The sequence below is a fragment of the Lethenteron reissneri genome, unplaced genomic scaffold (genome assembly GCF_015708825.2).
Source record: "Lethenteron reissneri isolate LAM-NWPU_2019-01 unplaced genomic scaffold, ASM1570882v1 scaffold_1938, whole genome shotgun sequence".
In the NCBI taxonomy this organism is placed as follows: Eukaryota; Metazoa; Chordata; class Hyperoartia; order Petromyzontiformes; family Petromyzontidae; genus Lethenteron; species Lethenteron reissneri.
The window spans coordinates 634,784-657,987 of record NW_026891705.1 but is presented as its reverse complement, the minus strand read 5'-3'; the positions used below and the strand labels follow the sequence as shown (position 1 = coordinate 657,987).

The following is a 23,204-nucleotide window of genomic DNA, read 5'->3' as shown; positions in this document are numbered from 1 at the left end:
CGAAGTTCCTCACCATGATCGTCCAGCTTCATGAAGACCAGCTTGGACAAGTCAGACATAGCAACAATCTCTCGCAGCCCTTCCCTATTGCAAACGGCGTGAAACAGGGCTGTGTTCTTGCTCCCACGCTGTTCACCATTTTGTTCAGCATGATGCTCCAGCAGGTCACAGAGGACCTCGACGACGCTGATGGCGTATACATCCGTTTTCGTCTCGACGGGAGCGTGTTCAACCTGAGGCGTTTGCAGGCCCACACAAAGACCATGGAGCAACTGATCAGGGAGCTGCTTTTTGCTGACGATGCCGCCCTCCTTGCTCATACAGAGGCAGCTATGCAGCGAATTACGTCCTGCTTCGCGAAAACAGCTCAGATCTTCGGCCTTGAAGTCAGCCTGAGGAAGACTGAAGTTCTTCATCAGTCCGCACCCCAGGAGGAGCACCATCCACCAAGCATCTTCATTGAACAAACAGAACTGAAAGCTGTCCACCAGTTCAGCTACTTGGGGTGCGTCATCTCGTCTGACGCCAAGATCGACAACGAAGTCGACAACAGGCTGGCCAAGGCAAACAGTGCATTTGGCAGACTATACAAACGTGTCTGGAACAACAGAAACCTTAAAAGAGCCACAAAGGTCAACGTCTACAAAGCTGTTGTGCTGACCACTCTCCTGTATGGCGCTGAGTCATGGGTCACGTACCGTCGTCACCTGAGTCTCCTCGAGCGTTTCCATCAGCGCTGCCTCCGCACAATCTTCAATATTCACTGGAGTGACTTCGTCGCCAACACTGAAGTCCTCAAGTCAGCGAAGGTCATCAGCATCGAGGCCATGGTCCTCAAGACACAGCTTCGTTGGGCAGGGCACATCGCCAGGATGGAGAACCACCGCTTGCCTAAGATTGTGCTGTATGGGGAACTGTCCTCTGGCCATCGCGACATAGGGGCACCACGAAAGCGATACAAAGACTCCCTGAAGAAGTCCCTCACTGCTTGCTGCATCGATCACCGTCAGTGGGCAACACAAGCAGCTGATCGCAACTCCTGGCGGCACACAGTCCACCAGGCCACCTCCTTCTTCGAAGATACCCGCAGGGCCCGTATGGAGGACAAAAGGAGAAGGAGGAAGAACCGTGATCCCTCAGCACCCATCCCAGATGAGACCTTCACTTGCAGCTGTTGTGGCAGGACCTGCCTGTCCCGCATAGGCCTCTTCAGCCACCAGCGTGCCTGCAGAAGACGTGGATGTCCTTCCTAGATCTTCGTTCGCGAAGCCAAGCCATGATGATGACTATTACATACGCGACTCAGCAAACCATGTCAATGACCTTTGCCGCTACAGGTCTAGACACCTGTATCATCGCGTGCGTGACTCATCAAGTGATGGCACGATGTTTCTTAACCGCCCTCATAATACCCGGCCGTGATGATTGATGGTGATGATGGTGGTGGTGCGTTTCCGTGCATTGTATGTCGACACATCCTAACACCCGTCACGCCCGTGCCGTACGTACCGTACGTACCGCAACATCGTCAAGGGGGTTATCGAGTGCTCGAGTCTGGTCTGAACGAAGCAGCTGCGGAAACGAATCAAGGGGATTAGGGATGGTGGTCTCGATTGCAAGAGTCGGGGAAGTGAATGGGTGGTTGGGTGATTGAGTCGGGTGAGTGAGATGGTGACCGAGTGAGTGGGTTATACTGGTAGGAACCATCTGGTTCCACCAGCCCACAGGGGATTATTGTGTTCGTCCGTCGTGCATCCAAAAATGGGAGGGGTGGGGCTGGGTGGAGAGAGGAGGGTGGGGAGGGGCTGGGCTGGGTGGGGAGGGTGGGGCTGGGTGGGGGGTGGGAGGGGTAGGGCTGGGTGGGGAGGGGCTGGTCACCCCGTGGTGCCCTTATAAAACTCAACGTTTAACCTACTCACGCCGGCTTGTGCCCACCCTCACAGTCGGGCATATTTGTGGAATACACCACGCCGCCGTTGACCCTGGCCATTGACCGAGCAACCCAACATTCCTACCAGCTCCCTCCGCAGGAATGTGTTTGATGGAGTGAGATGGTGGGTGAGTGAGACGGTGGGTGAGTGAGATGGATGAGATGGTGGGTGAGTGAGATGGTAAGTGACTGAGTGGGTGAGTGAGATGGTGGGTGAGTTATATGGTGAGTGATTGAGTGGGTGAGATGGTGAGTGAGTGGGTGAGAGAGATGGTGAGTGACCAAGCGGGTCAGTTAGATGGTGAGACTGTGGGTGAGTGGGTAATTGATGGAGTCAGATGGTGGGCGAGTGCGTTATTGAGCGTGAGTGGGTACCATGAGTGTACCATGAGTGTACTTTGCTTTACTGGGTTCGAACTCAACAGACGATGGTGGTGATGATAGTCCCATCTGCAAGAGCAAGTCATTCTCTTAAATACCTGACTCGAGTTTCGATTTAAAGCTTTCGTGACTGCAGGGATTCATCTTCTTGGTTCTTTCGGTAAAGTCTCACACACACATACACTCACTCTCACACTCTCAGACTCACACACACACTCACTCTCACACACACATACACTCAATCTCGTACACTCTCTCACACACACACTCTCACCCTCACACTCTCACACTCTCAGACTCACACTCACTCACTCACCCTCACACTCCCAGACACACACACTCACTCTCACACTCTCAGACTCTCAGACTCACACACACTCACTCTCAGACTCACACACACATACACTCACTTTCAGACTCACACACACACTCACTCTCACACACACATACACTCAATCTCACAGACTCACACACACACACTCACTCTCACACTCTGTTCTACGTGACTTTACCGAAAGAGCCAAGAAGACCTGACTCGAGTCTTTCACTGTCTCCTTGCCCAACCTCACCTCACAGCTCCTTCCGTGCCCCCTCCTCTCGTCCTCTTCGTTCCCAATCTACTCTCTTTGTGCCTCCATCTCCCTGTGCCCAATCCCGTTGCAGCCCTCCAATAGAATCAACTTTCCATGTACACTGAGCAGCACTAACCATAGACTCAACACTGCCTATAGACGCAACACTTCTCACAGACTCAGCACTACACCATAGACTCAACATTACCCAAAACTCTACATTTCTCATAGACTCAACACTGTAAATAGACGCAACACTTCCCATAGACTCAGCACTACCCCATAGACTCAACACTGCCACCCATAGACTCCAACACTGCCACCCATAGACTCAACACTGCCACGCATAGATTCAACACTGCCACCCATAGACTCAACACTGCCAACCATAAACTCAACACTGCCACCCATAGACTCAACACTGTTCATAGACTCAACGCTGCCCATAGACTCAGCACTGCCCAGACTCAACACCGCCCATAGACTCAGTACTGCCCATAGACTCAACACTGCCACCCATAGACTCAACACCGCCACCGCCCATAGACTCAGTACTGCCACGCATAGACTCAACACTGCCACCCATAGACTCAACAGTTGTATACACAGTATTGTGATTGAGAAAAATAATAATTACAAAATGAATGTAAAATGTTACTACAGGAAATTCAATTAAGTGTAATTTAAAAAACACGAGTTAAGTCTAACTAAGAATGTGTTTAATAATGTTAATTTGTATGTGTGAGTGATTAATTACGTGTGGTGCAATTATGATTGATTCTCGCTTTGCCGATTATGTGTGTAATTATGGCAGCTCTCGGGATCCGAATCTCACCGCATTACGACGATGACGCATTTAGGAAATAAGCACTCGGAAACCTCTTTTTAATCTAAGCAACTTTAATCTCAACTTACTCTAACATCAAACTCTTATCAACAGGAATTAATAGCAACGATATTACCCATGCAAATACACGTACTCAATCTGTTTTGAATGACAAGAAACAAAGTATTGGCTAATATTCACGACCATGTGATAAAAAAAAATAGTCAGTCCCTAAAAAAACATCTGCGTATCAAATGGTCAGAAGCATCAACGATCGGCTCTCCCGATCACGTGATCAAATAATACTTACAGGCTAACCCACAACAACCGTATCGATGTCAGCATACGTGTGCATGTAAATGATCCTCATCAAATTGGTCGAAAGCAAAGAACAGATTTGCAAGATTATGCGATTAAAAGAAAAACAAACAGCTAATATGAAAATTATTGTATTCGTGCAGGCATATGGGTTCATAACATAAATGCTTACGAAGTGGTTAGATCACGTGGTTAAAACAGACCAATAGGCAACACTCGTTTTTTTTTCAATTTAAGTTTCAATAGGCAACACCTCGAAATGGCAATATTCGCACAGAATGTGTTCTCATGAAATGCGGAGCAAATGGTCCGATAACGTCAAAGGTCGGATCTCATTATCACGTGATGAAAATACAACAATAGGTCGTCTCATACTCTTTGGTTCTTTCGGTAAAGTCACGTAGTTAGAAAAAATATATTTTAAAAATCACGACGTTTCGATCATCGTGATTTTTTTTGTGCCTGATGACGACCGGTTGTGTTGCGATCGAAACGTCGTGATTTATCTTATTGGTTCTTTCGGTAAAGTCACGTAGAAGGGAAATAATAAAATTATAAAAATAAAACATAATAAAATACAATTCTCACAAATTGCGACCTCTGCTGTTCGCTATAATTTTTGGACCTCGCGGTGACTGGCCACACACACAACGTGCATATCGGTACGAATAAGATTGTTCCATGAAGTTTTTTTTGTGTTGCGAAAATGGCTGCCATCCCAAGGTGGTGTTAACTATTAGCTGAACGTGAAAAGCATTGTTCTGTCTCTTGAGTTGCATGAATACGGTCGTTTAGAAGTATTTTAGTAATTCGTTTTCTTTTATCGTGTAACTTTACCTAATTCATTCATTGATGACGCACTAAACATTTATAAGCATCTATGTTACGAATCTACACACTCACATGAATGCTATTGTCTGGAGATATTTCTTTTGATCACAGAATCTCGCTCGAGAATGTATTGATGTCCCGATAGCCAATTGATTCGCATCTGATTGCCAAACATACACACTCGCATGTACACTACTGTTTCAGGACGTTTCTAAATTGCATCTTACCAATGAATTTGTAATGCGGTTGTAAACGGCCCTCCGGAGGTGCCGTCATGGGGGGAGGAGTTAGGTCACGTGGGGGGAGAGGGGTTGAGTATAGAAGGAGGGGAACCGGAAGAGGAGGGGGAGTGACGGGGAACCAGGAACAGAGGAAGGCCACGAAGGGCGAAGCGGGGTGTGGCGAGATCGCCACGAACACGGGGAGGAACGAGGATCGGCACCGTTGGCCAGCGGTGACCGACCCGAGGCAGCAGGGAGGGCTGCAGTCAGCAGCGGGGCTGCAGAGAGAGAGTGGGCAGCGGGTCTGCATACAGTAGCAGCCAGAGGGTCTGCACATAAGGGTAGCAGCGGGAGTCTGCATAAGGGTAGCAGCGAGTCTGCCAGAAGGAGGGGAGTAGATGAAGCAGAGAGTCGGAGGGAAGAAGAAGCTATAATAGCAGTGAATAGCCGGGGGCTACAAATACAGGAGTTATAACAGAGTGCCGTGTGGGTAAAGACGAGAACCCGAATAAAGACACGAAGACAGAAAGAAGTGTCCGAGTCGTTTTATTACACTGGAGTCAGAAGTGAAACGGCATGGCGAAACAACTGAGGAAAAAGAATATCCCATCTCCGGCGTCGGCTTCATCATCGGACGACGACGAGCTTCCTCCTGAGGTCGGCTTCACTTCGGCGGAGGGAGAGATCCGTGAGGGCCCGGGTGTCGAGGAGGTTGCCGCTGCGTCCGCCCCGTCTGCGTTGAAGGACGAAGATTTGAGATGGACCCGAATGGCGGAGCAGCTGGCGACTCTTAAAACCGTCATCACTGAATTGTGTGACCTTGTCAAGCCAAGGGCGGCGTTGGAGGGGGATGGTGGTGATTGGCAGGAGCCCGGATTGTCTTCAATGGCGCCGCCATCGGCCACGCGGTGTGAAGACGCCATCTTGGGCGTGGCGCACCACGGAAGGCGGGAAGCCGCCATTTTGGTGCCGCCGCGAGGATCGTCCGCCATCTTGGCGACACCGCATTGCGACGCCTTGCTGAACTTGCCGCCGGAAGAGTCGGTGACGGACGGAAGCAGGCCAAGGAGCCGCAGTCGTCACCTTACAACCGTCAAAGAGTTCTCCATCGGGGGCGATTGGAGTGCGTTCGCTTGTAGATTTTTGGCGGCGGTACGAACGGCAAGGTGGACGGACGCTGAGGCACTGGAGGTGCTTCCGACTCTCCTTGACGATGAGTCTGTTCGTTTTTTTCGCTCTATAAAAGCTGCGAAGAAGAAAACACTGCGTGGGGTGTTCGATGAAATGGCGGACGCGTACGAGCCACCGGATGACGCCCATCGCCGCTTCGTGCAGCGGCAACGCGCACCGGAGGAGTCGCCTGTAGCGTACAGGGGCGCCGTGCTGGAACTCGCTATGGCCGCTTACCCGGAGACGGAGCCTGACCTGCTGGAACCTCTCATCTTGGGGAAGATGTTGGAGTTATCCCGGGATCTGGGCATTCCTATGCCGGCGTGCGGTCACGAAAAACTCACGTCCCGGGCTGCGGCCAAGTGTTTGGACGCCCAGTTCAATCTCCGCCGCTGGAAACAAGTCACGGCGTGGACGGGCGGTCCTGGCGTCGATGGGGGGGCCGTAGGGTGGGACCCTACAAAGGCCGTGTACGTGCCGGATGCGACCGGCCCAAAGGAGTTGTCGGCCGCCTCCACTCCGTGGCCGGCTCGAAGCGGGCCAGGGCCGCGGGCTCCGCCGCCGGCGCGGCCGCGTCGGGACGGGGTGCCCGCTGCGCGCCGACCCGACGTCGACTGCTTCCGCTGCGGCCGTCGGGGCCACTATGCCAGGGACTGCTGGGCCCGGGTTCCGGGGCCGCCCCAGCAGGAGGCCTCGACAGCGGACGCCCCAAAGAAAGACCCTCCGGCACAGGCAAGTCGGTGCGCACCAGACACCCGGCAAGGCCTGACACCTCACTCATCGCCGTTGTTGTGCGACGCGGATGTTGTAAAATATGGGAGGCCAGTATCTGCGCCTTGTCGCTCGATAACGCAGTGGCGTAAGCTGGCTCGGCGGGTTGTCGCGGCCGCTACCGGTTCGTCCACTGTACCGGGGTCGATCCAAGGGGTAGACGTACGTATTTTGGTGGATTCCGGGGCGTCCGCGACCATTATTTCGGATGTGATATTCCATCTTTTGAACATCCCACCGGGGGCCGTGAGGCCGGCTTACGCTTCCTGCATCGCTGCGAACGGGGGTAGTATGGGCATCGTGGGACAGGTGGACGCTAATATTTCAATCGGGGGGGTCTCGGCCTCGGGCGTTGTGTTAATTTCGAGGTCCCTGGCGGTTCCTTGCTTGTTGGGTACGGATTTTTTGGCTAAGATGCCCATTCTAATTAGAATCAATGAAAATTGCATTGAACTACCAGGGGGCCGCAAATTGGCGTTTTTACAGTCCACCTGGGGGCGACCGGCTCCGGTTGCCCAGGTGCAGGCGTTATCGGAAGTTTCGGTTGATATTCCACCTGGCTCGCAGATGCTCATTCCCCTACGATACCGGAAGCCGGTTCCGGGTCGGCAGGGTGCTTTTGGAATTTTGCTGTCGCCGTCCGCCGCTGTTACGGGCGGATTGGCACTGGTGGGGGCGCAAACCATTGTCCGTCCGGATCAGCGCCCGTTTTTGCAGGTGTTAAATGCGAGTACTGAAAGCGTGTGTGTGCCGGCTGGTACCGTTGTGGCACATGCCACTACGGCGTTTACGGCTCAGAGTGACATTCCGGACGGGGGGCTGGTGGGTGGTGTTTCACACGACGGAGGGGTGGATGATCGTTGGATCGCCGAACTATGTGCGGAAAATTCGGCCCTTTCCGCCGAGCAGCGTTGTGCGATTAATAAATTATTATCGAGCTATTCCGATGTGTTTAGCTCGGACGATTTGGACTTGGGACGCACCTCGCTGCTCTCTCATCATATCGACACGGGGGACGCTGCCCCTATCCGCTTGAACTCGCGTCGGATGAGTCCGGCTGAGCGTGAGCACATTCGAGGGGCAGTGGAAGACATGTTGAAAGCGGATATTATATCTCCGTCTAATAGCCCGTGGGGCGCGCCTGTTGTGTTGGTTAAAAAAAAGGATGGTAAATTACGATTTTGTGTGGATTTTCGGAAGTTGAATAAAGTGTCGGTGGCAGATGCGTATCCCCTGCCGCGTATGGACGATTCTCTCGACGCCTTGTCAGGGGCTAAGTTTTTTTCAACGCTAGATCTCTCTTCGGGCTTCTGGCAGCTTCCCCTTGACGAGCCCTCGCGGGAAAAGACAGCTTTCCGTACGCCGCAGGGGTTGTTCTAATTTAACTGTCTGCCGATGGGGTTGAATGCAGCCCCTGCCACCTTTCAGAGATTGATGGAGTTGGTATTGACGGGGTTGCAGTGGGAGACATGTCTCATTTATTTAGATGATATTATTGTCTTCAGCCGCACATTTGATGAGCATTTATTGCGGTTGGAGGCTGTATTTGCCAGAATGCGTTCTGCTAATTTGAAATTCAAGCCTAAGAAATGTCATCTACTGCAACGCTCTGTTCGATACTTGGGACATATTGTTAGTGCGGACGGGGTGGCCACGGATCTAGAGAAAACTGCGTGTGTCCGGGATTGGGCAACCCCCGCCACGGTGGGTGATGTGCGTCGGTTTTTGGGGTTCGCCTCATATTACCGGAGGTTTGTTCCGAATTTCGCTACTATCGCCAGGCCTTTGCATCTCCTTACTGGGAAGGGGCATAAATTTGTGTGGGGACCGCCGGAGGAGGCGGCGTTTCGGAGCCTGCGCGATCTACTGGCTACCGCGCCGACGTTGGATTATCCGGATTTTGAACATCCCTTCATTCTGGATACTGATGCGAGTGACACCGGTATTGGGGCGGTGTTGTCCCAGTCAAAAGGTGGTGTTGAGCGTGTGGTGGCGTATGGGAGTCGGGTTTTGTCTCCCGCGGAAACCCGTTACTGCGTCACTCGCAGGGAACTTTTGGCTATTGTGTTTTTGCTCCGCCAATTTCGACCGTATCTGTACGGTCGGTCGTTTATTGTCCGAACGGACCATGCGGCCTTGCAGTACGCTCTTAAGATGGACCAGCCATCCGGACAATTGGCGAGATGGCTGGACACGTTGCAAGAATTCTCCTTCCAAATTCACCATCGGAAGGGTGTGCGTCACGCTAACGCGGACGCACTGTCCAGGTTGCCGCAACAATCCCCTTGTGCGTGTGCGTCGGTGACGCATAGGTGTGGACCGACTCAGCCCCCCCCTCAGCCTGTCGCGCTGGCAGTGGATGTTCTCGAAACTCCGCTTACACCGGGACCGGTTGATGGGGGACCGGCTGACGGGATTTTGCGTCTTCCAAGGTCTGTGTGGATTCGGGAGCAAATGTTGGACGATTCTTTGGTGTCGTTACGAAAACGAACGGAGAAGGCGGGTAAGGAAGTCGGTGCGGGTGGTATTTCGGAAACTGCTCTCCGAGATGGGTTACTGATGTGGAGGGAAGGGATACAGGAACACTGGCGTCTCGTTGTGCCTGCGTCATTGCGCTATGAGTTGATCAGATCTTTGCACTGTGACACACTTTTACACCTGGGGGTGCAGAAAACCCTATTGACGCTGCAACGAGACTATTATTGGCACGGCATGACGACGGATGTCGTCGGTCACGTTCGCGCGTGCCCCGATTGTGCCCGCCGTAAACCGCCTAAACATCCATATGTTCCGCCGATACAATCGATTAAAGTATCTCGGGTTAATGAGCTGGTGGCGTTAGATATTTTGGGACCCTTTTTGCCATCAGCTAAGGGGAATAAGTATTTACTGGTGGGGGTGGAGTACCTCTCTCGCTGGCCGATGGCCTGGCCCTTGCCTGACCAGTCAGCGGCGTCTATCACGGACGCCTTTCTATTTGGGTATGTAATGGACAAAGGGGCTCCGGAGAGGCTCCTTACGGATCAGGGACGTAACTTTTCGTCAAAATTGTTGGGGGAGGTGTGTGCGGCTCTTGGAACTAAAAAGATACGGACGTCCCCCTACCACCCGCAAACGGATGGTATGGTGGAACGGTTGAATCGGACTCTGTCCGCCATGCTGTGCCATACAGTCGGGGAAAATCAATCTGATTGGGATTTGCATATCCCTGGGGTGCTTTCGGCGTATCGCATGACGCCGCACGCGGCTACTGGATACTCGCCGTTCTTCCTTATGTACGGCCGTGAGAATGTGCCGCCGATTAATGAACAGTTGGGAACCGGCGCGAGGGGGCCTGTTAAGCCTCTTCCTGAGTATATTAAGGACAACGTTCGGCGTGTCGCTGAGGCGAGGGAAAGTGCCCGCATGGCTACTGCTAAGGCTCAGGCCAGGAATGAGCGGTGTGCCCGACGTTCAAAGGGGGAGTGCCCCTGGAAAAAGGGGGACCTGGCCTGGCTTCATTGCCCACAGGTGCGGCCAGGTACATCTCCTAAATTACATAGACCTTGGCAGGGTCCGGTCCGCCTCATTGAGGTTCCCAACCCACAGTTGGCGCGTGTTCAGGTTGGTGCACGGCGCTGGTTCGTGCATACATCCCGGTTGAAGCCATACATTGCCCCGCGGCCGGATGCGTCATCTCCCGAAGTTGCCTTGCCGGGGTCTGTTGCTGCCGACTCGCCCTTGCCTGTGTCTGCTGACCTTGCGAGAGCGCCTGTCGTACCCTTCACAGACAAGCTGGCCGTGACAGCGCAGGGAGGAGGACCTTCCGCTTGTGGGACGCCGACCGGAGCCGCAGAACCCACGGGACCTGCAGCTCTTCCTATCCCTCCGCGGACGCGAGTACGGGATGTCTCTGGACGCGAGCGGGACAGTGGAGGGCCTCCAATGGCGACGGAAGAACTTGTGCCCGTCGCCCCTAAAACCCTTCCACGTTCCCGCTCGGCGGGTGGGCTGCCGACCGTCCGGGACGGCCCGGCTACCCGTACTCGCTCGAAATCCCTCACGTTTCGTTAGATTGTGTTGTGTTGCGTTCATTGTTATATTGTTCTTGCACGCTTCGTGTCTTTTTACGTGTTGGCCCTTTACACCCGCATTGCTTTTCAGGTTGCAATTCAGCCGAGGTCGGCTGGATTTTCTTTATGGGGGAGGGTGATGTAATGCGGTTGTAAACGGCCCTCCGGAGGTGCCGTCATGGGGGGAGGAGTTAGGTCACGTGGGGGGAGAGGGGTTGAGTATAGAAGGAGGGGAACCGGAAGAGGAGGGGGAGTGACGGGGAACCAGGAACAGAGGAAGGCCACGAAGGGCGAAGCGGGGTGTGGCGAGATCGCCACGAACACGGGGAGGAACGAGGATCGGCACCGTTGGCCAGCGGTGACCGACCCGAGGCAGCAGGGAGGGCTGCAGTCAGCAGCGGGGCTGCAGAGAGAGAGTGGGCAGCGGGTCTGCATACAGTAGCAGCCAGAGGGTCTGCACATAAGGGTAGCAGCGGGAGTCTGCATAAGGGTAGCAGCGAGTCTGCAGGAAGGAGGGGAGTAGATGAAGCAGAGAGTCGGAGGGAAGAAGAAGCTATAATAGCAGTGAATAGCCGGGGGCTACAAATACAGGAGTTATAACAGAGTGCCGTGTGGGTAAAGACGAGAACCCAAATAAAGACACGAAGACAGAAAGAAGTGTCCGAGTCGTTTTATTACAAATTCATTGATGTCTACTTTTGCCATTGGGCACATGTTTCTTTAGCACTTTTCCGTATGAATACTGTCATTTTAAAGGACTTTTACTATCGTTGTGTACGGTCGCGCTACTCTGAAGAGTTAGCATATTGTTCTATTGTTCAGTTTTAACAAATGTAACCATTGAGGGTTCATCTTCTTGGTTCTTTCGGTAAAGTCACGTTTCGGCGACAACGCAAGCAGGACGGCTGCTTGCGTTGTGGCCGAAACGTCGTGAGAATTATTTTATTATGTTTAATTTTTTGTATTTTATTATTTCCCTTCTACGTGACTTTACCGAAAGAACCAAGAAGATGAATCCCTGCAGTCACGAAAGCTTTAAATCGAAATTCATTGAGGGTTCATTGTATGGATCGATGAGTAGGACATCTAGAGTGTTTTTAGATATTAAAGTTGCTTAACGCAGAAGAGTCTGAGTGGTTCCTTCCTAAGTTTATGCATAATGATCTTAATTATATTCTGCGGCGAGATCTGAATCCTGAGACCGGACGTAATTACACTAAAACATAATCAGTAAAAGTTAATGCAAGAATCATTGTATTCTTCTTCTTTCGTATGGCATTGTGAAAAGCACCAGTTTTTATTTTTACTTAATGATCGTCATAAATGAATGCAACGGTTCCTCTTCCAGTCCAATGATGTGGTTGACGCGGTGTGGATTTTAGTGATACTGCCAGGATGGGCATGGATGGAGCATTCATCGGTGATGTGCTTGATGGTTTGGACTTCTCCACAGTCGCAGTTGGGCGATTCTTTGATCTTCCAAATCATTGTATTATCACAATTGGTAATACACCCCTAGACAACGAAACCAAGCCAAGAATCATAATACACTTAACTACACACACACACCTATTGATCATAATACAAACTATTAATCGAGCCTAATTAGCACAATTGCACACATTTGCATACATTCATAAATTTGCATAATTTCATAAAATAACATCCATTTATTTTTAAACACAATATACACAACAGTGGCCTGCTCGCCTTGCTCACTCTTCAAAACTTCAGAAAAAGCAAGAAACATCAGTCACTTGACCAACAGAACTGTTCCAGCCTATGGCTGAGACAACATTAAACACAGGCAGTCAGCACTGCACTCCAGCATTGCACTGTGGGTAAGAGCGGCTCCACGTGACGGCCAGGGTGGTCACGGGGGAGCCCACATAAGATTTCTTCAAACGGCGTCCGTGCCTTTGTCTCCGTTGTCCCCCTTGTGTCCATTCACCATCATCAGTGGATGCCCATTCTCCTCCACACCACCGTTCATGTCTGCTTTCCCATCGCCACTGAAATATAAAACACAAGTTTACAAACCGCACGGTGCCTGCACCCAGCAACACCTGGGCACAGTTCACGGGAAACGACCCCAGGGTCTCAGTGGCGCCGACTCAGTGCATCTGAAAACCCAACCCAGCTTGATGTTCACGTTCATTCGTGAGGAGCTGGGCTGGAAGGATACTGGGCTAGGGGGAGTGGAGGCACCTGTATGAGCGGGGGAAGCTCCAAGACGACCAAGGGTGAAACTTGATGAAGAGGATGACAGCCACAGGTGTCAAGATCACGCCCACCACCATAATCACCACCGTCACCACCGTCACCACCGTCGCCTCCGTTGCCACCGTCACCACCGCCGCCACCGGCTTCACCGTCTCCCACCAGGAGTGGACACGTGGTGTCGGTGAGGTCTCCCCGCGTGACCGTGGAGCTGCAGAGACACGGACGATGTTGTCAAGAACCAAAGACTGAGACAGAGAGGGACTCAACGAGACCCCCACTCACACCCAGCACCACCGCCTCACTCAGCGACTCAACACGGCTTCACGTGCAGAAGAGTCTCTGCTGAGACTCTCTGCTGAGACTCTTCTCTGTACAACGACCGCTCTCCAGCTCTGCACCCTCCACCCTGTGATCTCTGACACTTGACCTCCCACCCACCACCAGCTGTACAAGCGATGGTGCGAGTCACAGCACCACCCATGTGGTGAGCACGACGCTCCCCTCTCATTTACCTGCAGCCGTCACGTTCAGCTTCACCTCTCCAAACACCTTCCAGTCATCTGTCCCACAGCGGTAACAGTAGACGTGGCACTTAAACACGGGGCCGAGGGTCCTGGAAACGTTGAGGATCCTGAAGGAGCAGTCACCCTTCTCGTCTCCCACAAACTCAGCCACTCCGGGCCTCGAATTTCCAGAATGTGAGTCGTAGATCTGAAACGTCACAAACCACAATCCTCCAAATCATTCCGAATGTCCCCAAACTCGCTGGATCTTGGTCACCAAGCAGGATTTGAGCCTGCTCAATACTTTGACTGTCTGGGAATGTCAGGGGTTGTAGGCTTGGTTTGTACGGTGGCCAGATGGCAGTTCAGCAATGGATTTGGTTTGCAGACAGCGTTAGAGTGGTTCTAGCTATGGATTTGTAGAACTCTGACTGTGCATAGTTTTGAGTATTGCACCCTCCTATGTGTGTGGGGTTTCTCCAGATTCGCCGGTTCCCTCCCACATGAAGCCAAACTCTCATCAACTCAATTGGCAGCACCCTGCTAAAAACGACAGTCTAGAGACTCGGTGTGACATTTTTGGATAATTACGCAAGTTTTAAAATCATAATCTGGAATAAAACCAACCCCCAAATAACGATTTGTTACTCTGATACACGTCGATGCAGACATCGAGTAGTGCATTGCATATTCAGGTTTAAAATTGAAGGAGATTCTCACCTCGATGATATCCCATTTGGGCATCTTCTCCGAGTAGTGTGTGGGCATCATGACCCACTTGATGAGGAGGGCATTTGACTTGGTCGGCGGTGGGGAGAAGGAGCATGGAAGAGTCACGCTCTCTCCCTCAGTCACATCCACACTCTCCGGCAGGGAGAGCTGCAGATTCACAGCCGACGTCACAGCTACACAGAGAGAGAGACCGGTCACTCTGATTAGAGATGTTATCTCAAAAAGAGATCAGCCATACTCTCCCATTGTGTAGACAATACAGATGCAGCGCTGTAAATAGGGCTATATATATACTTAATGGGTCACGCTACTTACCTGCAGTTGCAGACGGGGTCCACCAGGGGCAATACCTCGGACCGGGATAGGGGCCGCTAGATTCCCCAGCTCCGAGGCAAGTGGGGCTGCGGAGTGTGCTGGTGTCCCCCGGGACCCCCCATTGGAACTCCCTGGAAGGGTATGTACTGCTGTAATCATAGCAGGTACCACCACAGTATGCACTGCTGTCATCATAGCAGGCACCTCCACAGTCAGTACGCACTGCTGTTACATTTTTTAGAGTAGTTTTGAAATATTTTTAAGACCCGGGCAATGCCAGGTACTTCCTGCGAGTTGTGAATAAACGTGTTGCCTCTGACCGTTTGTCTCCACTCTCGTAAAACCCACACTACACAGATATCTACTTAGAGAGAGACCGGCCACCATTGTTAAATGCTCACCAGAGGTCCGCTCAGCAATAGCAGAGATATGGAGGGGGGTCTAGATGGAGACGTTACAGTGGTGCTGTAACATTCACATTTATACTGATCCAGCATCAGTGGATAAAACGAGCAGCTCATTGAAAGGCACGGACATACAATGAGCTTTGTTCAGCATCAGCTGTTTGAGAGGAAGACCGCTCACCTGGTGAGTGAGCGCGACTGCCTCCCTCACCATCAGTGCTCACACAGGCAGAGTGAGGGACGCGTCTCAGCGCAGCACGACCACGGGAGGCACCGACGCTCATGGCTACACGGGGGCCCTGGCACTGGGATCCCATCACCATGACCTCATCGTGACGACGACCTCCATTGGGCTCTCAGCTGGTTACACATCACTTCTTTTCCACTGCACACCTGAGCCATGCTGGGACTGTACCAAGCCGATGCGGCACAGCTCAGGAGGGGGCCAGGCTGTTTTTCCACTGCAGGGGCTGAGCCGTGCCGTGAACGAGTCGCATCTATGTTGAAAATGATAAATGTTGCACCTGGCCCTGCTTGGCCCTGGGCGAAATTCCGATGTCTTATGAGGCCAGGGCGGTGTGGTTCTGGCTCGGTGCAGCAAACTGCAGTGGAAAACCACCAGGACCGTCAGGGCTCTGGGCTGGCACGGCTCGGCTGTGCCGGTAGGAAAGGGGTCTGAAGGAGACCGTTCTACGTGTGCTGGGTGAGTGCTTCTCGGTGTGAACTCACGCAGGAGGGAGATGAACGCTGCGACCAGGAGCCACTTCATGGTGCCTCCGTCTCCTGATGAACACAGAAGAGAGTGGCTCATCACATCTCTCGCTCCACTCACCACCAGCGGTTAAAGTGGGGCATGGTGACCCGGAATGCATTCCAATAACGGTTTGGTAGAGCAGCAATAAATCCATAAGGTTCTCAATTTATATAGTTACTGTAGTTATTTGCATGTACGTTTTTATATTGACTGTAGTCATTTGCATGTACGTTTTTTTTATTGACTGTAGTCATTTGCATGTACGTTTTTTTATTGACTGTAGTTATTTGCATGTACGTTTTTCGCCGGCCAAAATACATTTGCAAGCTAAATAAAGCTTCTGCTTTGAGATTCGTCCATTTTTAACATTCGTCCATGCTCTGGTCCCTAACCAGACAAAAGTGCAACGTATTCCTATACATAGCTCAGTGGGGTCTTATCTGGTCAAATAAAAAGAGTTTAGTTTGTTTCAGAGAATACAAGTAACACGTAACAAGCGCCTTCGTATATCTGTCCCTCCATGTGAAAGTACACAAATATGTTGACTCATCCCATCAGCCACACGACCTTCTGGGAGTGAATCATCTCAGCGGCAGGGGCTCAATGGAAGGAAATTCTGGAGCGGTTTCAACATTCACGGCTCATAGGAGGCACGGAGCCCACACATCACGTGACGCAGAGAGAGTTACTGTTCATGTGAAGGACATGCTAACAATTAGAATCCTTATTTATACGGGAAGAATCCGATGAGCTATGAAGCTCTTTGTCGCAGATGAAGGCGTATGTTCTGCTTGTTTGTGCTACAGTGAGGGAAAAAAGTATTTGATCCCATGCTGATTTTGTACGTTTGCCCACTGACAAAGAAATCATCAGTCTATAATTTAGGAGCCAGAAATCTTTCTGATTGAGAGGGGGTCAAATACTTATTTCCCTCAGAAATCTTTCTGATTGAGAGAGGGTCAAATACTTATTTCCCTCATTAAAATGCCAATCAATTTATAACATTTTTGACATGCGTTTTTCTGGATTTTGTTGTTGTTATTCTGTCTCTCACTGTTCAAATAAACCTACCATTATAATTATAGATTGATCATTTTTTTGTCAGTGGGCAAACCTACAAAATCAGCAGGGGATCAAATACTTTGTTTCCCTCACTGTACTTGTTTAGGTTTCATAACTGAAGATGTTAAACACCTGTTTATTTACTCTTTGGTTCTTTCGATAAAGTCACGTATAAAGATAAAATAATAAATTAAATACTAGCATACGACGTTTCGATTGCAACACAAGCAATCATCAACCTGATGATGATTGCAACACAAGCAATCATAAACCTGATGATGATTGCAACACAAGCAATCATCAACCTGATGATAATTGCTTGTGTTGCAATCGAAACGTCGTATGCTAGTATTTAATTTATTATTTTATCTTTATACGTGACTTTACCGAAAGAACCAAAGAGTAATTCCTGCAGTCACGAAAGCTCCAAATTAAGTTTGAACCTGTTGATTTCATGTGTCCTCGATTAACAACCATAAGTGCAACAAACGTGAGATTTTTTACTTTGGAAAATTATGTAATTCACCATGGGACGTTTTTGCCAGTATCAAAGTGCAGGGTGTTGTAAAAATATGGACCCGATTTCACAACAGTATACATTGAAATTGGGTTCATTTTTTAAAACACCCTGCATAAAAAATAAAAATAGTTGTTTACATTTCTGTCATATTCACTTTAGTTTAATATATTGTCGATTATTGAGGATACATTAAATACGTTATTCAAACGTGTTGTAAATGTTTTCGAACAGATATGAAGAATATAAAACAGCAAATATTATCACGATGCCATGAACACCTTCAAGACGGATCTATTAACACTTTGTGTGCAAGATCAATACAGGTTGTGATTTTGATGAGTACTCACCCCCAACCTGTCCCGTGTTTCTGTCTCTCTCCTTGTCCCGTGTCTCTGTCTCTCTTCCTGTCACGCGTCTTTCTAGAGGTGGCACGATGACGTCACGGTTGGCATCGAGCGACCCCATTGGCCGCAACGAGGCAAGCTCCGCCCATCGCACCGTCCGCTATCAATCCGCGATGCGTTCCACGTTCACGCGACCCGAGGAATACACGCAGACAACAAGGCCCACCACACGCAATCTCGAGCTTTGATTTTCCGCTGTGAGCTGTGCGTGCAATGTAGCCAGATAAGTTAGATCCGCCACCCCCGTGTGAGTCCCGGCCTTCAAAGGTGCTGCTCGCTTACGGCATCCGCCCCAACGATCTGTTAGCACCTCTACACCCCCACACCCCCACACACCCCCACCCGCTGGCAGGTGCGGATCAAACCGGCCGCGTGTTGACTCCAGCGCTGCACGTGACACCGCTAGGAGTTATCAGTCGTCCACACTGTGGTTGTGTTTGTGGCCGTCACTGCAGCTGGCGCCGTTTTGGTTTCTAAGTGTCCCGTTTCGAGACGCCGCACAACGCCGCACTGACCGGCGTGGTGAAGTATGGTCAAACTTCACACCCCACGCACACAGAGGCGTGGTTGTGAGTGGTGGGGGTGCCCACACTCTACCCCAGCACCACGCGCCCTGCAGGTTCTGCTGATGTGTGATCAGCCTCACAGGAGTCACACAGTGGCAGAGGTGTTGTGATTGTGACAATGTGAGTAGAGAGATAATAGTAGTGGTGTAGTGGTATAAGTGACATTGTTAGTGTGTGAGTCTGACAGTGTGTGTAGAGAGATAATAGTAGTGGTGTAGTGGTATAAGTGACATTGTCAGTGTGTGAGTGTAACTGTGTGTAGAGAGATAATAGTAGTGGTGGAGTGGTATAAGTGACATTGTCAGTGAGTGTAACAGTGTGTGTAGAGAGATATTAGTAGTGTAGTGGTATAAGTGACATTGTCAGTGTGTGAGTGGTGGAGTTCTCTGGAAGATGTTACTCTCTTCTCGCTCTGGTCCAGGTCGGGTTGGGTCGCTCTGCTGAGCAGGGAGAAGCAAGTGGGGAGCTGTACCCCGCGTGAGATAAACACGGTGCACGGAAAAAAACACGCTGAGGTCAGCGAGTCACCAAATCCTTACACAGCGAAAAGAGGACGCATATGGCTACGTCATGTAAACACGTTCTGTTTACGTGACAACCCTTACTCGTTGGCTGTGTCGAGTGGTATCGAGTTTTAACGACATTTATATTTACGCGATCTAACCCAAAACCTCTAGTATGGATGACATTCTAGATTTGAAGCTTTCGTGACTGCAAGAATTCATATTCTTAGGTTTTTTTTCGGTAAAGTCACGTAGGTAAAAAATTAAAATAAATTTTTTTTAAATAAAATAAAAATCACGACGTTTCGAAGGCAACACAAGCTTCCGTCTTCAGGTGGAACCGTCACAGCACGATAGCTGATACAGCACGATAGCTGATACAGCAATCGTTGCCTCCGAAACGTCGTGATTTTTATTTTATTTTACTTTTATTAATTTTTTACCTACGTGACTTTACCGAAAAAACCTAAGAATATGGATGACATTGTTAGTGTGTGTAGTAATGGGGAGCGGTAGTGTAGTGGTTAGCCCACTGCGCTTTGAACCTGGCGACCCGAGTTCTATTCCCTTTCACGGCCAACATCAGTGACGATTATCTGATCCGATCCTGTGCCTCCCCTGAGTCGACTCAGCCTCAAATGAGAACCCGGTGCGATGCGCAGTAAACATCGCCAGTAGGGAGACGAAGGCGTCCGGGTGTGGTGCCGGCCACCCACCCCTCGTGTGCCGCTGCCGCCTCCGTGTGTGCTCGCTGCCAGCACTTGCCCCAGCGATCTGTGAAGGCTACACGGGTTAACTTTGTGTTAGTGGTCAATGGTGGTTGTTTTGCTCTTCTCACCCCGTTGAGCAGATTTGCTTTGGCGATAGCGCGGAGAAATAGCGACCTGCTGAGCTGCGAGTCCTGCGGGTAACAGCAACACGTACTGCGATCACTGAGCGAGTGAGCTGGGGACACACGGCTACCACGACCCCCACGACAACAACGGCACCCACGGCACCCACGACCCCCACGGCACCCACGACCCCCACGACCCCCACGGCACCCACGGCACCCACGACCCCCACGGCACCCACGGCACCCACGGCACCCACGACCCCCACGACCCCCACGGCACCCACGGCACCCACGGCACCCACGACCCCCACGGCACCCACGGCACCCACGGCACCCACGACGCCCACGGCACCCACGACCCCCACGGCACCCACGGCACCCACGACCCCCACGGCACCCACGGCACCCACGGCACCCACGGCACCCACCCACTGGTGGCCGCGTGTCAACTCTAGCGCTGTCCCGTGACTCCGTCTGGTGTTTCGTCGTCCACAGCGTGGTTGTGTTTGGTGATAATCATCGTCATTGCAGCTGGCACCGTTTTGTGTATAAGCGCCCCGTCCTCTGGGACCCTTCAGCAAGCCGCAGTGACCGGCGTGGTGAAGTATGGTCAAACTTCACCTCCACGCACACAGAGGCGTGGTTTGTGAGTGGTGGGGGTGCCCACACTCTACCCCTCCACCCCAGCACCACCACGAACACTGCAGATTTTGCTGGGCGGGCAGAGGCGGTGGGGGAGCAGGAGCAGCGAGAGCAGCAGCAGGGGGAGCAGCAGCAGTAGGAGCAGCAGGAGCAGCAGCACCAGGAGGAGCAGCAGGAGCAGCAGCACCAGGAGGAGCAGCAGCAGGAGGAGCGATGCGCCCACACGGGAGTGGTCGCCTCCACGCGCTGGGATTCGCCAGTCGCTGTCCATCGTCTCGCGTGAGCCAGGCGCCCCACTCGCAAGGCTCAAGTTCAACTCCTGCTCCGGGCTCCACTTCGCCAATCATTTATCTTAGCGGGTGGGGGTCGATAAAATCAGTACAATTTTGTCGTTGATATCCACGGGATGGACGTCCCACGAGATGGATTCCACCTCGCCATAACAACGTAGAACATCCACCCACCAACCACCACCACGATGGCTGCTGTAGGGCGCCGTGGTGAGCAGCAGAAGGCTTCGCGGCACAACATCCCATTGTTGTACTGCGCTTCTATGCCCCCTCGGCTACCGACACGCACCAAGGGGAGGGGTCCCCACAATGGGATCTTGCATAGCCCATCCTCTCCCCTCGTTATAGAAGGGGGCTGAGCCCCTGCTGGGCCCGGACCCTGCGGGGTTGAGCCTAGGTCTCAGCAAAGTAAGGTAAACGGTAAAAAGCAACGAGCCTGCCTTTACCCTACCCCCATACAAATTACCCCATTACAGGGTATTTACTGGGGTACTACACATGAAAAAGGTTTATAACGGTAAATGCTGGTAGAGCGCTTTATACATATAGAATACTCTCGATGATTCCAATTTTACACGCTTATTGTTGTCGTTGTCGTATCCTCAAATCTTGTAACTCAATTTTAACCCAATTGCCAATGTGGTATCGACTGCAAACTTGGTATACGTATGTCATACTGATAAAAATAGCATATTCTATCATAAAAAACGTATTTTTAAACATTATTTTTTATGTTATGTTTCGGCTTGGGTCTAATTGTCCACGGTAAACTGACGTTGGCTGTAAATCATCACGGTCCCCTTACGTTGTGGCAAGCTTCTGGGGGCCACTTCCTGGAGTCGTGGAGTTCTGCCATTACTCGTACATTTCATAAAAGTGTGTTTTAAAAAAAATATATTACTTATTAAATGGAGGCCACGGACTGCGCCACGGAGTTTCTAGCGGTAAACAAGGTACCGTATTTACCAGGTAATACTTCGCGCTACGTTTACCCTACTGGGTAATTCTTCCGACCTACCTTTACCCTACCCTTTACCTTACCCCTTGGCATGTCGACACCTCTACCTTTACCCTTTTACCCGGTAAAAAGGGTAAATTACCTTACCTTGCCGAGGCCTAGTCGAGCCCCTGGTGGGCCTGGTCCCTCCACCGCTCTCGCTTGGAACTTTTCTCCCCGGCCAGGGAGTAGCGACCGGCTGGGAGCCCTCGTTGGCTTCAGGGCGGTGTGGACCAAGAGATTGACAGACAAGTCTCGATGTTCTTTGTAAAATATATATATATATATTTTGATGGCCTAATGTAATGGGTCGAGAACGATCACCATATCCCGAAATAAAGGTACAAGTCTTTTACACCGATTTTTTCTCATAGTAAATATATGAATAATTGTTTTTCCCACACCAATGCTTTTACATATAAGCCAATGTTTGCAATATACAGATTTCATAAAACAATATTTACATCCGCTGTGAGCGATGCGTGTAAGATAAGTTTGTTTCACCACTCTCGTGTGAGTTATGGCTTTTAAAGGTGCGGAATCCGCCCCGACCTGTTAGCAACCTGTATAACCCCCACTACCCTCACGGCCCGCAACAACCACACAATCCCCACTACCCCCACGGCCCCCCCACAACCACACAACCCCCACTACCCCCACGGCCCCCCACAACCACACAACCCCCACTACCCCCACGGCCCCCCATAACCACACTACCCCCACGGCCCCCCACAACCACACAACCCCCACTAACCCCACGGCTGTATCAGCTATCGTGCTGTATCAGCTATCGTGCTGTATCAGCTATCGTGCTGTATCAGCTATCGTGCTGTGACGGTTCTACCTGAAGACGGAAGCTTGTGTTGCCTCCAAAACGTCGTGATTTGTATTTTATTTTTATTAAACTTTTTTTAATTAAAAATGTTTTACCTACGTGACTTTACCGAAAAAACCTAAGAATATGGATGACATTGTTAGTGTGTGTAGTAGTGGGGAGCGGTAGTGTAGTGGTTAGCCCACTGCGCTATGAACCTGGCGACCGAGTTCGATTCCCTTTCACGGCCAACATAAGTAACGATTATCTGAACCGATCCTGGGCCTCCCCTGGGTCGACTCAGCCTCAAATGAGAACCCGGTGCGATGCGCAGTAAACATCGCCAGTAGGGAGACAAAGGCGTTCAAGTTCAAGTTCATTTATTAGGTAAAGCCCTGTGAGCCATTCGGCTCTTGAATCGGGTGCAGCCGCAACAAACAAAAACATGAGCAAAAAAACATCTTAAAGTGAACATGTGACTGAGTGCAAACAGAAAATCCTAGAAAAGACAGCGAAATATTGCAGAAAAAAACACCGTACACCAACGCTGTGTGCAAACATCCCAGTG

General features: G+C 51.0%; 1 protein-coding gene across 1 annotated transcript; it reads right to left on the bottom strand.

The window, feature by feature from the left end:
- Window positions 1-11,760: 11,760 nt before the first annotated feature.
- LOC133339655 (uncharacterized) lies at window positions 11,761-22,071 on the bottom strand. Its single transcript, XM_061547812.1, has 7 exons — window positions 21,931-22,071; window positions 17,933-18,089; window positions 15,979-16,032; window positions 14,519-14,703; window positions 13,808-14,006; window positions 13,281-13,503; window positions 11,761-13,084 (listed from the first exon to the last, which is right to left on the bottom strand). Exons 2-7 carry the CDS (start codon window positions 18,048-18,050, stop codon window positions 12,973-12,975), a joined length of 891 nt encoding a protein of 296 aa, XP_061403796.1. The 5' UTR covers window positions 18,051-18,089; window positions 21,931-22,071; the 3' UTR covers window positions 11,761-12,972.
- Between the last annotated feature and the right edge of the window lie 1,133 nt (window positions 22,072-23,204).